At 35.9% G+C, this 16,776-nt stretch overlaps 1 protein-coding gene across 2 annotated transcripts in view; it reads right to left on the reverse strand.

The window, feature by feature from the left end:
* LOC145680897 (uncharacterized) overlaps positions 1-16,776 on the reverse strand; it is a 46,262-nt gene that overhangs the window by 18,439 nt on the left and 11,047 nt on the right. For both annotated transcript variants that reach the window (XM_081752057.1, XM_081752056.1), the window contains exons 2-7: positions 11,576-11,666; positions 7,427-7,563; positions 6,754-6,820; positions 3,933-4,098; positions 3,228-3,418; positions 1,405-1,570 (exon numbers count right to left, since the gene is read on the reverse strand). In XM_081752057.1, coding sequence (XP_081608183.1) covers positions 1,405-1,570; positions 3,228-3,418; positions 3,933-4,098; positions 6,754-6,820; positions 7,427-7,563; positions 11,576-11,614 — 766 coding nt within the window. In that variant the 5' untranslated portion in view covers positions 11,615-11,666. The remainder of the gene's footprint in view (positions 1-1,404; positions 1,571-3,227; positions 3,419-3,932; positions 4,099-6,753; positions 6,821-7,426; positions 7,564-11,575; positions 11,667-16,776) is intronic.

The following is a 16,776-nucleotide window of genomic DNA, read 5'->3' on the forward strand; positions in this document are numbered from 1 at the left end:
AGTCCGAGAAATATGGTTGTATATTTAAAAATTCACAGCCCGAACCCAGGGACGTCATTTAGGGGGACAGGGAGAGGCATTTGCATCCCCTGAGTTTGAGATTTATATAGATTTTATCAATAGAATAGTAGTAAATCAGTGAAAAACGCGAAATTTTACATATATCAAGGGGTCTTGGCCCCCCAGTCCAAATCTGAAATGACGCTACTGCCCGAACCCCTCCTGGACCCGAAGTGATACATTCTTTGTAGGCCCGAGCACGTGCAGACCTCTAGTACAGAGGCGTTTCAAGTGGTGGGCGACAGCCCACGGCCTTGCATCTTGAGGGACCTCGCAAAGACCAACGAGCCTAAATCGATTTGGCACTCACTTTTGTCGATGCAACAATAGAAACAAATATGAATTCGGACTTATTTACAGAAAAACAATACATAAGGCTTCAAACTAACTTTTCATCTATTTGTATATATTAGATCGCTAGCATACGCGACAGGCGGCGAGTTTATTTTAAAATTGCAATAATGAATGTGTATAAGTCTCTATCATCGAGATGAATTGTTTTCGATAAATTTTATTATAATTAGCAATTTTTAAAAAAGGGGGCAGGAAGGACTCGTAAACCTTATTCGCCTTCTGTGCAGATGGTATGGTAAAAATCAATACTGGATAATGAAAGTGTAAGTGTAAAGGCTAATATGGAACAGAGAAACAAAAGAGAACTTCTTCAGAAGGGAATTGGGAGGAGAGGGAATGAGAGTACAATGCTGTGACACTTAAAATGCGTCTTGATTTGTATACTTCAACAAACTTTTCTTATTAGATTACGCAATTTCTAGTTTCTTACTCCGATTATTCAAAGTATTCAAATGTTCTCGCAGGGAGTGACCGCCCCTCCCTTTAATCCGTCCGTGGTGTCATTCGTTTGGCTTTTCGCTACTAATTCAAAATGCTTTCCGAAACAAGTTGTCTTCTTGTGACAGCAGGGGGTGGAAGAAACAAACAAACCGTGAAAGGAAGAAAGAAGTGGTTTTGGGCTCTTCCAGTCCAGACCATTCTAACCACTGAGAAGTGAGAATCACAACGTGATTTTTCTGGTAAGAGCGTCCTTTTTAAAGCAGCTAACAAGCAAACAGATGGTCAGCCCTCTTCCCTCTGCAGCATACTTTTTATTCTCTGTTGCCAAACTTACTGAAGAATATATTGCAATTAATCTAACGCATGTAACGTAAATTGGAGACCGTGGTTGGATTTATATGGGTCTTGTCTATTTGTATTAAAAATTTCAAGTCATTACCTACAATACTTTGTTAGAAATTACCATATTAAAATTTACATGTTTTCAAATGGGAAGTTAGAAACATAAACGAAGAGGTAGAAGATCCCCTTAATAAGAAAAATAATTACCTTCCCTGATGTTCTCCTGCAGCAAAAGTTCTACTAATGTGGCTCCGTCATTTGTTGTTCGTTTGGTCGTGGTAAGTATATGCTGAATCTTCTTTAAGTCTGCATTCCACGTTGAAAAAAATGTTATATCTTTCCCAGGATATAACTGGCCAAAATCAATGTCGATCTGAAAAGTAAAAGAAATTGTTGTCACATATACCTAACGCTGTTTGATGATATAATGTTCTATGCTTTCTTCTCTTTATACAAAAGTTTGGTAGTATAGTTTTCTTTGAAGTTCATTAAATAATCTTTGTTTCAACAGAGCGTTTTTAGTCAAGTTATGAACATCAATGGCATTCACCCCACTATAGTATCCATTTTCAGAAAATACTATGTCTGATTGAAAAAGAAATCCCAAAGTAGGCATGTAAAAAACAATTACTTAGAGTGGAACTGATAAAATACACGCAAATATAAAACAAACTTCCAAGCGCTTTCGCATTTATGGAGTCGTCATACAAAGACGCAAAGACGAAAGTGGAATAAGAAATAGAGAAAGACACAAGGACCGCACCTATACCAACAGTGACTTCTCCACAAGGTTCTCTACTTTCTCGTATGAGTACTTGACAGCAGTCACGTGATCACATGACCACCATAGCACCTAGCAGAAATATGGCAAAATGAAATGAAATGAAATGAAATCTTTGAGTTTTACGTCTCACGGTTATGCCGGTTAGGCTAAAGGAGACGGTGATGATGATAGATGAATGAAATGGTGGAATGAAGAAAGTGGGAGAACCCGAGAAAACCCACGAGCACGGTGTTTGTCCACCACAAAGTCCACACGGCGGGAGCAGGGTTTGAACCCGGGACCCCAAGCACCGGAGGTGAACGCTCTACCACTGAGCCACCGCCCCCCCCCAAAAATATGACGTAACTCGTCTTACTCTGTATCTTTCTTCTTCCACTTTCGTCTTTCTCTTCCTGCCTAACAAAGCCATAAAAGGTGAAAGCTCTTACAAGCTTTTTTTCTCTTTCTTAAATCTTTGCGCGCATGTACTGCACGTGTATTTTATCTAATTTCTGGTAACTGTTTTATACATTGGTTGGTTTTTAATTACACAAAAACGTGTCTTTAACGTAAGCTTACATAATTCTGAACCTTCTGCCGCTGATGCTGGTATATTTGTAAATTAAAATAAACTATTAAATGTTTTCATAGGAACACCATCAACAAGAGTGAGGATGTGGGGCTGATCGGGGAGCGGGCTGGGTAGCGTAGAGGTTAACTTATTGGCATTGTACGTCGAAGACAAAAGATCTATTTTCGGCCCACTCGCACTTTTTCACTCGGATTTTTCATTATTTCTGAATCTATACAGGATTTGGTGTACTGAAAATCCGGTTGATTTTCTCAGAATTACTAAACGTTCTACCTGCTACAAGATGCACCATCTCGTCTATCAGCTTACTCACAGGAAAAAATTAGAACCGAAAAACTCCGAAACATAGTGCAAGACAGGGTACAACTTCATACACCGAAAAACATTTATAAACTCTCTCGCCTCATGCTAGGTGCTTTTTTTGCAAAGAAAAACTGCCGTGTTCGCAATTTATATATAGCATCAACATAAGACCCTTATGTTCATGATTTTTTTTTAACTCATTAAATTTTGTTACACGTTTTTTTTTTTTTTCATTTTCCTTTAAGTACAGTTCGTTCTGTGATACGGAATTACACTTCTATAAAATAATATAAAGGTATTTTCTTTCTTCGCTTACATTCACAAAATAATAATAGAAAGATGTAAACTTTTTAGCAATATCACTACACTTACAAGTGTGTATCCAAGAGGCTGTTTTAAAGCAGGAAATTCCTTGAAGTAGGAGCTGATATCCTTCTCTGACTGAATGTAATTTGCTCTCCGATTTAATGTCGTTTGTTTCCACAGATCACACACTTTCTCCCATGGCTCTATATTATTTCTCAACCACGTGAGAGCTTCCTCGGCAAATTCATCAGTGGACTCTGAAAATAAAGGACACCATCTACATAATTCAGTGGGAAAGAAACGTACATACTCAGTATACGTAAATACATATGTATTAATTTCTAGGACAGAAGTACAAGAAATAATATTTCAATAAACATGTGAAACAGACAGTATTATACTTCTGAACACAATTGTCATATGAGGTGTTCGGAACATGTATTTACAAAACGTCCCGTTAATATATGAAAGCAGTGATAGAGTTTTACACACAGATGAACAGCAGATATACTGATTGCACAAATTCACGGAAATTTGTTGATTAATAATGAAGGTAGTGCCCTTGAACTGTGAATCTGTTGATTGACCATAATACGTGAATATGTGTAACCATGTTGTAAAAAATCGGCACGCATCTCTTTTAGGAAGTTTTGTATCCTTGTCTGAATATAAGATAGCATAAAACACTATGCACCGTGATGTACTGATAAAATTATAATACAGAATTTATGAACATGAAAGTAAATAAATGAAAAAGAACTATGAACGAACCATCTAAATCGACTTCGGTAGAAGTTGTAGCTGCACACCGGTTTCTCAAAGGCAAAACACCACTTTGCCGCAAATACCTTCTTGTGTTGCAATATCTGTCCCAAAGTTTCCCTCTTGCCAAAACCTTCTTCCCTTGAGCAACTTTATAGGGGACGTAGTAAGTATGCTATTTGAAAAACAAATCACTGTTATAATATACAGTCCTGATATCCTATTGCACAACACAAAATTACAATTAAACTATATTATTTCCACAGAGAAACAAAATACATGGAAACCTGTTTCAAACGAAACTTATATAAACCGGAAATTTGCCGAAGATGAATAGTTTTTAGTCCCGGCAACTCTGTCTGATTTGCCACATGGTAAAGATTTTTCTCTTAACTGATTGCCAGCTCGAAACGTAGGGGCACTGTGGTCTGTCTGTCTCTGCGTTGGCGTTACTACTGAACTTCTGTTTTCAATAGTTAAGATCTTTCGGCCGTGAACAAGAATGGAGATAAGTTATGTTATTTAAGTTACCTGTTTCCTGTTTTTGTTGATACACACATAAGCACTTTTCTGTCAAAACTTTCTTTATAAATTAAAGACTTACTGCTTGCTACTCCGTCATTACACATGCATTTCCAAGAATTAGGTCATTTTTGAAAAAAAATGGTAGAAATTTAGACCAGTTGTTGAAAATTTCCATTGTTTCTGCTGCAGAAAATGTGGTTTCAGTGTGGCGTGTTTGTGTGCCCAGTGTTGTGCACAAATACGGCAAAAACAAATGTTATTGTTACTTTGGAGGACACAATACGATTATTGAAGAGAGAAAAAGAGACAATGTTTGTAAAATATAAAGTTCATTTCAAATGTTGCAAACGCAAAATTTCCAACACTGAAACCCAGAAAATGAAAACAATCCTTAAAAGGCGGTGAAAATGTAAAGAGGAATGTGAGAGGAAATACATAATAAAATAATACATACTTGTAGTTTCTACTTTAAGCGTCTGTCTTATTCAAATAAGTTCACTTTGTAAATTGAGTTTATGTTGTAAATACATTTTTGTGTTAATTAATCTTTCACCTCAACCATTTTAACCTAGGTATAGTACTACGAGATTATTTTTACCAGCAGTTATTGTTACAGAACTTAACTTTTCGAATTTGCATACAACGGAAAATTATTTTGTTCCTTGACGTTCCGTCTTATACAAGTTTCACTGTATATATATATGCTGTAAATTAGACATATTGGAATTTCTTTTTTTTCTGGATTCCTTTAGTACTTCAATAAAATGAGCATTGAAAAATGTATTCTGATAAGTTATGAAAAACGTTCACTTGTAAGTTAAATTGTAAATTTCTCCTTGTTCTGAAGACAATGATAAAATAAATATTAATACAATTAAGTCTAATTTTCAATGGGTGTTCAGAAACTATACCGGCGAAATCGGAAGATGATAGTTAATGTAATTCTAAGCAAAAAAGCTTCTACACATATCCGATTCTCAGCGGCCTGACACCTACAGGTTGGTAACCATTCTGTACATTTTTCCAAAACAAAAATGTATTACTCATCCTGTATTTTTTCTAAAGGTCATCTATGATGCATTTGAATGGTGACAGAATGGCCTTTCCAAGGGTATATGGCACGTGACGATAGTTGCGTTGGAAGAAGCCTCATGAAGCTAATTTTCAGAACAAAATATCTTTCTTCCAAGAGCTTCAAGAAACACGGTTGCCAACACTGTCGCCAAATAGGAACGACAAAAAATTACGCATCAACTTCAATTTTTATGCTGAATAATGTCGCAAAATTTATATTATATATATATATATATATATATATATATATAGGATGGTGCATTTAAAATTTGCCACCCCTATATCTTCGAAACGACTGCGAATATGAGAAAACGCTAAAACACGTCCATCATTATTTTAAGGGGCTTGAATTTTCAGCTATAAAAGATTCCCCCTAAACACCCCATATAGCGGTATCTGGAGTCAACTTGAAAATTTTAAATAGCAAAGGGGGTCGAGTGATATATCGTTGGAAAGGTCTCGACAAGAGAAATATTTTACCGAGAGTTTCAAGTCCCTATGTTGACTCCATCTAAAATGGCTCGGGTTCACATTCTTTCCAACGATATATCACTCGACCATCTTTGCCATTTAAAATTTTCAAGTTGACACACGTACCTCCATAGGGGGGTACCTGGGGTGGACTTTTTATAGCTCAAAATTCAAGCCCCTTAAAATAATGATAGACGTGTTTTTGCCTTTTCTCATATTCGCAATCGTTTCAAAGATATAGAGGGTGGCAAATTTTAAATGCACCACCCTGTATATATATATATATATATACACACTACAGTATCAGAAAGAAAAATAAAATTGTCCTTATACAATCGAACTACTTTTATTAAAATGAAGAAAGTTTTTTTCTTCCTCCACAACTTCCCTTCCAACTCCACTATCGTCATATATACATCAGTGGAAAGGTACTTCCATTGCCGTTCAAATACGCCATGCGTCATCTCTCTAAAGTACATACAGGATGAGTAATAAAATTTTGTCCTGAACAAATTTGTATAAAATATTTAACAACCTGTAACTATCAGACCGTTGAAAATTGAACATATTCTTATGGGATCATTTTTGCTTAGAAGTACATCAGCTATTATCTCCAAAAGTTGTCAGTATGGTTTCCGAACACTCTTCAAAGAATCATAAAATACTCCACTTCTTTTAAATTTTTTCCAGTGAACGCAAAGAAAAACGAAGAAATAGCAATATACAAGAATTCCCTCACCTAACTGAATTTTACACAAACCTTGTTTTCAGCCGGAAACAATCGTACAATCGCCTCACTTATTGAAATGAATGACTGTCTACTGATCCTGTAAGACAGAAAATGAAATTTCACAAAGCAATTCCCATAGAAGCTTGAATAAATATTAAGAGACGACGCTCCATTGGGGAGGGAAAAAAACACTTGTTTATAAATTTTGTAACACTGGCACTAAAGAAAGAAGTGAATGTTTAGTTTCATTGTCAGGCAAATAAACGAATTGTAATATTTAATACAACTCAACGTGTTCCAAGTTACTGCAAACAGCTATTAATCAATCCAAAGGGTGTTATGCAGTCATCAGAACACTTTCAAATTCCAACTGATCCATATTGTTGTGTACCACAATGAGCAACTAACGAATTAATGCGTTTGAACTTTTGTTTTGATAATTTCAATGCATTTTGAGACCAAATTAATCCTAAAAACACAACTACAAACATACTTGTAATATAGATCATAAGTGAAAAATACTGTCACGGTGATAAACGCAATCAATACCGTCGAATATGTGCCATGTGAAAACGAGATTCTACTCGGAATTCTTAGTGAAGACGATAAATGTATAGGACAGCAATTACTTAATATTTAAGCCTATTGCATTTACATTATCTTTAACATACGATACCACAAAATATAACGAAACGATCTGTACCTTTTATCTGCGCCAATATATCGAACGATGACATCTGTTAATAAACTGCGAGCTCTGCTATTAAGATGTCCCAAATTCTTGTGCGTAGATAATACTTCTTTTCCTTGCAGTGAACTATTCAGAATCTTCTGCAAGTCCTAGAACAAGGTACTTGTGATCATAGAATTTGAAATAAAACAAAACTTAAACAACAAAAGCAAAACTATAAAATAATTTGATATCACTTATGTTAAGATCACATAAACGTGAATACGTATAACCAGACGAATTTTATTTCAAAAATTTACAAAAAGAAATTCTTGTTTTCTACGAAAAACAAAAACTAGCATGAGCATGTATGTGTAAAAGTACACATATGTTCCAAATTTCGTCGAAATGGGTGCAGTATTTTTTTTTTTTTTTTTTTTTTTTGCTATCTCTGGTGATTACCTGAAAAAGAATTTCATTTTCAACCCCTCACAACTTTAACAATTTTTCACATGGAAATTTTATTTTGATGTCACTTGCAATCTTTTCTACCAGAAAACAAATGTTTTAAATTTCATTCATATCTGTTTCGTAGTTTTCGTAAACGAACAACGCCGAAATGCCATTTTTTGTATTCTAGAAGCGTAAGCACTAGTCGATCTACTTTTTAAAGCCTTGCTTGCAGGGCGACCGTCCTGCCTGATAACGTAGAGTTGGTTTTTAGTTTAGCGTCCCTTTCAGCAGCGAGGCTATATGAGACGTGGACCTACTGATTAACGTGGAATCCGAACCACATGAGCTCCCGCTGGAAATCGAACCCGGGTCCCCCACGCCATGCCTGATAACGTACACGTAGAAGAGTTTAATAACAGTCCAAGAGCCGATTTGAATGAATGTGGTATCAAATGAGTACATTAAATAAGGTTATAAAGAATATGAGTTATGTTTACATTGAGTTCGTCCTACCAAACACATGCTCACTCTTGTGGTCATAAAAGATGTGTGACTAACTGATTATTATCTGGCTATCTTTGCAGATATTTACATCTGTGGATGTATCTCTTGATCCTGCCGAACCACATACTACATCAACTGGAATACACAATAAATAAATAAATAAAATAATGCTGTAAGAATTCTATATTAACCTATCCTTATTCTCTCTCTCAAATAAATTAATTGAAGTACCTTCATTACACGTAAAAGCAATCACCCTAAGCAAACAGAAATGCATGCTAGCGTTAGGACTTCACACTTTGACATATTTTCTTTTACAAATCACAACCAGGAGTGGACCGTATATACCCATGTAACGGCTGCGCTTAAGTAATACTTGCACCCACGCTTTAAAAGTGAATTGAAACAAAAGTGGCCTGCTCGGACTGCCATTCTGATGGAGGTTTTCCTTAGTCGTACCAGGATAATGGAAGCAAGAACTGAAATATTTCCAGGTCACTACACCTCTGTCCCAGTCAGAGGGCCATAAATAAAATTCAAGGGAACTCACATAATGTCTACATCCGAAAAACGATAATTTTCTCTACTGGAATATATAATTAAAAGTTTAAAATCATAAAATATGAATACGCAACTTACCACTGTCCTAATTGCTAATATCTATTATAGTAGTGTAATATTTCAAGAGCTTTTCGACTGGCATGTTCACGCGAATCTTCTGTATATTAATAACATGTTATAAAATGCGAGAGATGTTCAACTCAAGGTAAGAAATAAGAAGTAAGGAAGAAATTAACAATATTTATATATTCATTTGAAGACACAATTGAACTCACTTGTGAATGCTCATCGTATCACTGTGTCTTACACCATTTTTTTAACAATTTGAGGAAAAGTATCTCACAAGTAAACCTTACGTTTGGGTGAATCGAGTTGCTGACTGAGACACATATGAAAAAGTAGTACTACATGTGGTCAGTATTTCAGTGAAGTTATAGGTGCGAAGCTCCAGGGGTTTAGAAGATACAGCTACCAGAACATCACATGCAAGTACAGAATAGTTGTCATACAGTTGGAGGTAAAAGCTCTGTAAGACCTCTTGTAACGACAAAAGGTGAATAACAAATATATGGGTACATATTAGAACTAGGGGGAAGTCATATAGTGAGGGTATACCTGACGGCGGCCATCTTGAAATCCGCCATTTTGAATTAAGGTTAAGTTTTTAAAATATGAATAGGGTCATATGATACATGATTTAAGGCGCAAACTTAATCAGAATAACAATGGTGACGTTAATTTTGAATTACGTGCAATTGGTAAAAAGTTACAGGGAAATTAAATATTGTTGCAGCATATGTATTAGTCCTTTACCCCACCTTGTAAGTTTTGTGTTAATGATAAGAATTAAATAAAAAGCAGGTGGATAAATATTAGGTCTATGGTAAGAGTTGCCTTGCTGGCGGCCATGTTCAAATCCGCCATTTTGAATTAGACAAAAGTTTTAAGCAAAACGCATAACATTGACACCTTATTAATAGCAAATTTTACCGTAAATCTAACGGTATAACCATTTTTGCTTTATCATTAACCAGCATTTGTTATCGCATGAACAAGTTGCTAATTGAAGGAAAAATGACCAAACTGGAATTGAGGCATAATTGAACTTGGGTCTTTCTTCCAGAAAAGTCCTCAGTTAGTACAATCAATATGTAGTTCAGAAAAGAGTGAATGACTTGCACAAATGCTATGCTCACAGTGAGCACACCTGACAAAGGCAGTCGAGTTACACTCGAGGAGTGACACATTTGTCCTTAACAATTCTGTCAAAGCAGTAGTCGTAAGGAGCGATCCATTTAATTTTGTGCTGGTTAATGATAAAACAAAAATGGTTATACCGTTGGAGTTATGGTAAAATTTGCTATTAATAAGGTGTCACTGTTATGCGTTTTGTTTATAACCTTTGTCTGATTCAAAATGGCGGATTTGAACATGGCCGCCATCAAGGCAACTCTTACCATAGACCTAATATTTATCCACCTGCTTTTTATTTAATTCTTATCATTAACACAAAATTTGCAAGGTGGGGTAAAGGACTAATATATATGCTGCAACAATATTTAATTTCCCTGTAACGTTTTACCAATTGCGCGTAAATCAAAATTAACGTCACCATTGTTCTTCTGATTAAATTTGCGCCTTAAATCATGTATCATATGACCCTATTCATATTTTAAAAACTTAACCTTAATTCAAAATGGCGGATTTCAAGATGGCCGCCGTCAGGTATACCCTCACTATATGACTTCCCTCTAGTCCTAATATGTACCCATATATTTGTTATTCACCTTTTGTCGTTACAAGAGGTCTTACAGAGCTTTTACCTCCAACTGTATGACAACTATTCTGTACTTGCATGTGATGTTCTGGTAGCTGTATCTTCTAAACCCCTGGAGCTTCGCACCTATAACTTCACTGAAATACTGACCACATGTAGTACTACTTTTTCATATGTGTCTCAGTCAGCAACTCGATTCACCCAAACGTAAGGTTTACTTGTCAGCAACCTGATGCTTTGATCATGGAATCTGTTTAAAGAAAGAAAAATAGTATATTGTTTCTTTTCTTCCTTTTTTCTTAAAAAAAAATTCAGTTAAAAGTCACTTGCATTTTATAATAAGTTTCTCATATGCGGGAGGACGGTAGGAAAGTTCTCGAAATAAGGGCTATTTCAATTTATACGAGCGACTGGGACACTTACCCTTTAATTATCTTACCTATTTATTAACAACATTCCAAATACAGCCGAAAGGCATTTCACATTGAAACAAATAACAACAAAGGAAGGAAAGGAGCTTCGAAGTCGGCGAGGCGGGTCATATATTCAAGGTACCATCCAGACATATGTCTAATGAAACTAAGAAAAAACCCTGGAAAACAATTGTTACGATGGCCTGCCTCAGGATTCGAACCAGGGACCTCTGCATACGCTAACCACTCACACACGCTCGCTCGGTTAACTACTAACTGCAATAGCACACAAAATGCTTATCTTTAACTATTACCATTTTTCCATGCTCATTTTTCATTTTCATGCAATAAAACAGATAAATATTAATCCGAAAATAAATGTTTAAACATGTTTTCTAGCGGTGTTAGTTGGATGTGTCTAATTAAAAATACTTTTCTACGTAAGTCATTGAGATAGAATTACAATCTACTCACAAGGTTCCTCGTAACAATACAATGTGCTTTCATTTGCATTGCTTATCCTATCTCCACCACCAACACTAGGGAAAAAGGAAATAGTTGTCACCTGGAATAAAAGTTTATTATTAGCTTCATTAAATACAATGATTAAAAAATATAAATGCATATAATTACACAGCGCAACTGCGTACGCGCGTAATTTCCCTTAAAGTGTTAACAACTGTTGATTGCCGTTACTTTTATTTTTTATCTTATGACAACGCACAGATTCAACAACTTCAAGATGCCTTTTCTTGAACGTGTGCTGATCATAACCAGTTTCATGTCCAGGGCCGGCCTTAAGCCGATTGGACCGATTGCTCCAAATCGGGCCCCGGGCTAGTGCCGTTTACTCTACTGTCCAGTCTAATCTACTGTACTCTCCACTGCCGTTTTAACATCATATTAGGCCCCAGAGCAAACAAGTGTGTTGTGGTCCCTATGACTAAATTTGCTCCTAACACATGCAATTAATACATGCCATAATGCTCGCCCGGCCCCCAATCAAATGGCTATGGTACCGTTAAGATGGTTCTGCTACTCTCGGTTATCAAGTACACAGCAACATATTGCAATACAGGTATGGTACATCCATGGACTCCATAAAAAAGGGTATGGCCTCTCTCTAACAACAAAATGAATAGTTTGTATTAAGTTTCCGGGTATAAGTACATATTTTCTGAATTTAATGCTGCAGTAGTTTATTTTTATACTTTTCAACTTCTGTTGTAAAAATAGATATGTCCAGGGAGTATTCTGCACACCCTCGATGAAAAACTTGGTGAACAAGTATCCTATCATTTTCAAGGGCACACTTTTGGGGATAAAAAGTAGCACATCATTTCAAAGCGCTGCGAAATGAAAGAGGACGGATTAAGTCTCGACTCTAAGACAATCCTATGCAAAATGATATCGGGTCAAAATGTAAACAAAAACTTAATTGAAAAGTCCATGGCCACCCCTGTGAATTGGAAACGGTGAGACAAATGTCAAACTAGGAAAGCACTTGTGGCATTATTTTCAAAGTACAACGATTTAAAGTAAAAATATCTTGTCCCAGGGGCCACGCACAATCCCAGGTGGGTTCCAACTCAAAAGTTTCGAAGGCAAGGGGATATAATAACGCAACGTTTGAAAGCTGTTGTGAAATGAAAGAAGATGAGTTCCCAATGACAGACTAATTTATATACATATATGATGAAAACAGGATAGAAAAAGAAAGTGAGAATAACAAAGAAGTAAGAAATAGTCGAAATGGTAAATAAATTTAAAAAAAAAAGAATAGTAGTCTCCGTTCTATGATGCTTCCAATCGTCTGCTGCAGCGGTCAGGGTTGCCGCCTGGTGGCAACAAATTATCTGTACTTTGGTCGGGTCACCTGTAGATCTCTCTATTTCAACGGGTTGGATGAATGAAGATGCTACATAATTGTCAGCTGTGATTTTCAGAAGCAACATAATTGTCAACATTTATATGCAAACTCATTTTTCACGATGTCAGCCATATTGGATTACAGATGATAAGTCTTTGACCTTTTGTGGATATCTACTATTGACAATAAACCCAAATACCACATTTCTCTTCTCCAGCTCCAGTGGTTTGAGCTAGACATGCAAGTGATACATAGTGCGGCATTTTGAACTCAAGATGTCGCGTTTTTGAACATTTTGTATGTTTTCATCCCCTACGCTTACTGCCAAATTTGGTTTTCCTAGCTTCAACAGTTTGGAGTGCCTATACTTTCGACATAGGTTTTAAGTGGCCATCTTGGATTCAAAGTGGCCATAGACTTTTCAATTAATTTTGTGTTTACTTTTTTGACCCTCTGTCATTTTGCACAGTTATCGTTGAGAGTCGAGTCTTGTTCCATCTTCTTTCATTTGATAACAGCTTTCAAACGATGTGCTACTATACCCCCTTGCCATTTGATAACTTTGAGCTGGACCTCACCTGGAACCCTACGGGAGCACAGGTACATAACTTTTTTTAAAAACTTTAAATCATGTACTTTGAAAATAATGCCATACGTGGTTTCCTGGTTTCACATTTGTCTCACTGTTTCCAATTTATAGGGATGGCCATGGACTTTTCAATTAAGTATCTGTTTACATTTTCACCCGATGCCATTTTGCATAGGGTTGTCGTAGAGAGTCGAAACTTACTCCATCAGAATCGAAACTTTCATTTCGCAACAGCTTTCAAATGATGTGTCATTTAAAACCATTTAAAACTTTTGAGTTGAACCCCGTTTGGGACCCTGCGGTGGACCTTCGGCAATTTTTTTTTAACCCCAAAAAGTATGCCCTTGAAAAATGATAGGATACTTGTTCACCGAGTTTTTCATCTACTCAACCGTTTCCGAACAAATAACCCGGTTCAAATTATTCTGCCAGGAGCCAGCTAATAACTTTTACACGATATCCCGACCGGTGGCACGTGTAACTTTGGGGTTAGTCTAGTTATAAAATATCAAATTAAAACACAATTGTCTCATTCACATCTCAGCGGACCAGCTCGTGACCTTTTTATGTCAGTGCGACTCTTTTGCATATCGTTTTTCTTATTATAGCTATATTAAAAATACCAAACCTGAGGACAAACTTTGCCCTCTCCTGCGAAATATCCCGTGGATGTATTTTTTAAAAATTAAGTCAGGAAAACGGAATGTATACTAGTGCGTACTGAATATGAAGGTTTGTCTTCTAACTAAATTAATCCAATAGAAAATGCCATCCATCTTCCATCAGTTTCTTAAGGTTTATGTCGTCCCATCGTCTTTCATTTCGTCTGCAGTCGATAACGATTTCAAACTGATTATACCTTTCATAAGTAGCTATCTACGATGTTCTCATTAGGATTCTCTGACTTCAATTCTTTTCAAAAAGCTGTTAAGAAATCTTTGAACCAACGAATTCATATCAATGCGCATTTCATTATGCCTTACAAATATAAACTTATGGAAACATAGACTTTACTATTCTATTTATCGTAAAATTCTAATCTAATATGATATATTACATGACCCTCTTCCTATTTAAAAATGTCGAGCGAGATATAAGACTGACTTCAAGATGGCGGCCATAATACGCAAACCCTCAAAGAGGTGTCTACTTCCTCCCGGTGTCGGCTAATGTGATTTTGTTTTTCATCCCTCTACCCGTTTTACAAATAAAATTAAATTTTCAAAATTGAAACACATTATTACCGCTTATTCTGAACAATCAGGTTTTTGGTCACTGCGGCATTTTTATGGACGGAAGCGGTTTAAATTTTGCTTACACTCGTTTCTTGATATTGCAGTCTTCTTTGTCAAGTTTGGTCAAGAAACTAGATTTCGATATCGATAAGTTTACTTATAAGAGAAGAAAACTATGAAATACAGGTAGGGAGCCTGGTAGAGAACCTTTTTGAAAAATTGGGAGGCATAAGGGTGAAATATGTATTTTAAAATCATTCACTTTCTGCATTTCTAGTCGAGTTACTTATCTAAAAAATTAGTTGCTATAAGCAATAAAGAGAGTGAGCGTTTTCACCAGAACATTTTGCAGATAGACCAGCAGGGAGATACACACACACACACACACACACACACATATATATATATATATATATATATATATATATATATATAATGTTCTACAGACCTTTGGTGCAAGTTAGTTGTAAACCTGGGGCCCCGCAAAAATATTTTAAATCGGGCCCCGCACCACCTAAGGCCGGCCCTGTTCATGTCAATTTTATACATGCATTTTAGTTTATTTTGTGGCATTTCATGTTAAGTGAACCAATGGTCCCCACTCCACCATCTATAATTTGTTTAAACTTTTGCTCCAATGTTACCTGACACAAAAATGAAGATTAGTCTTTTGTAGTCCAGCTATCTCAAAATAACCCATGTAACAGCAACAATAAGTACTTTTTTTTTTTTTTAAAGTGCTTGTCATTGTTCACTGAAAGGTCTAACAAACTTCAAAACTTGCTACCTGAGAGAGAGAGTTAGTCATCAATTCCCATGGATGCGCAGAATTTGTACATAAAATTCACAAGTTTGCTTAAAACAAAGCGTGTGTGTGTGTGTGTGTGTGTACAAGTGTAATGAGTGACAACGGTGTATGAAGTCAATTTAGTAGACTGATACTTGAAATAAATAAAAATGGTAGATGTACTATAGAATAAAGAAAACCTCAAATCTGAAGCACAGATTGTTTTAGGGGCATGCGATCTTATAAAAAGGAAAAGTACAAGATGTGAGAAATGAATGCTCTTCGTATCTCAAAATGGTTATGTTGCCAAACTTGCACCAAATTGGAACCATAACCAATGGAAAGAATACGTTTTCATATAATTAGAAACACATTTTTACGTAGATAACTTTCTTGGTTTCTGGATGGTGGAAAAATAGCTATTAGGTCATTTCACACTGAATTCACTACCGACAGAATTTGCATACCATGTCGATGCAAGTAGTAGAGTAAAGGATACAAATATGGAATAGTACTACTAATATGGAATACCGACCTATAGCGGATATATGGTGCTGCCGCGTAGGGGTGATAGGTGCAGACTGTTATAGAGCTACGTATATTACGCCACACCTGAGTAGAAAGTGTTAGACGAAAGAACCAGTGTGATACAGCTGTTGATACTTTTTTCTGGTTACTGAGTTTTCTGTAGGTAAGTTTTCAGTGGAGTAAATTTTATTCTTAATGAAGTTCAATTGTTGTCACTTTGCAGTCTGAATTTCGACAAATGTCAACGGTCATTTTCGTACAAAGCAGAAAAGAGTTGAAGTGTTTTGTACATTGCTACATCATGTGACATTCCAAGGAGGCAAGGTACAAATATGGAATACCAATGGGGTGATAAATATGGAATAGTATTCCATAATTGTATATCTCACTATTTTCTTTTATTTTTCCTCTTTATTTTGTATCATACATACATTCCTTCATCCAAAAAAAAAAAAATAAATAAATAAATAAAAATAAAAAGAGTGTCATCAGAAAATGGGCAAGCAGCCATCTTCTAGGTGAGAAGTAAGTAAATGGTACACCTAAAACAGGCCAAATATTATGTTCCCAGATCTACTCTATTTAGGTTTGTAAATTAAAATCCGCACTTTACACTTTAGAAAGTTGCCAAAACAACACTTGGACGCAAAACTGTATTACCTATAG

The sequence above is a fragment of the Thermobia domestica genome, chromosome 3, assembly GCF_964235325.1.
Source record: "Thermobia domestica chromosome 3, izTheDome1.hap1.1, whole genome shotgun sequence".
Taxonomy (NCBI): domain Eukaryota; kingdom Metazoa; phylum Arthropoda; class Insecta; order Zygentoma; family Lepismatidae; genus Thermobia; species Thermobia domestica.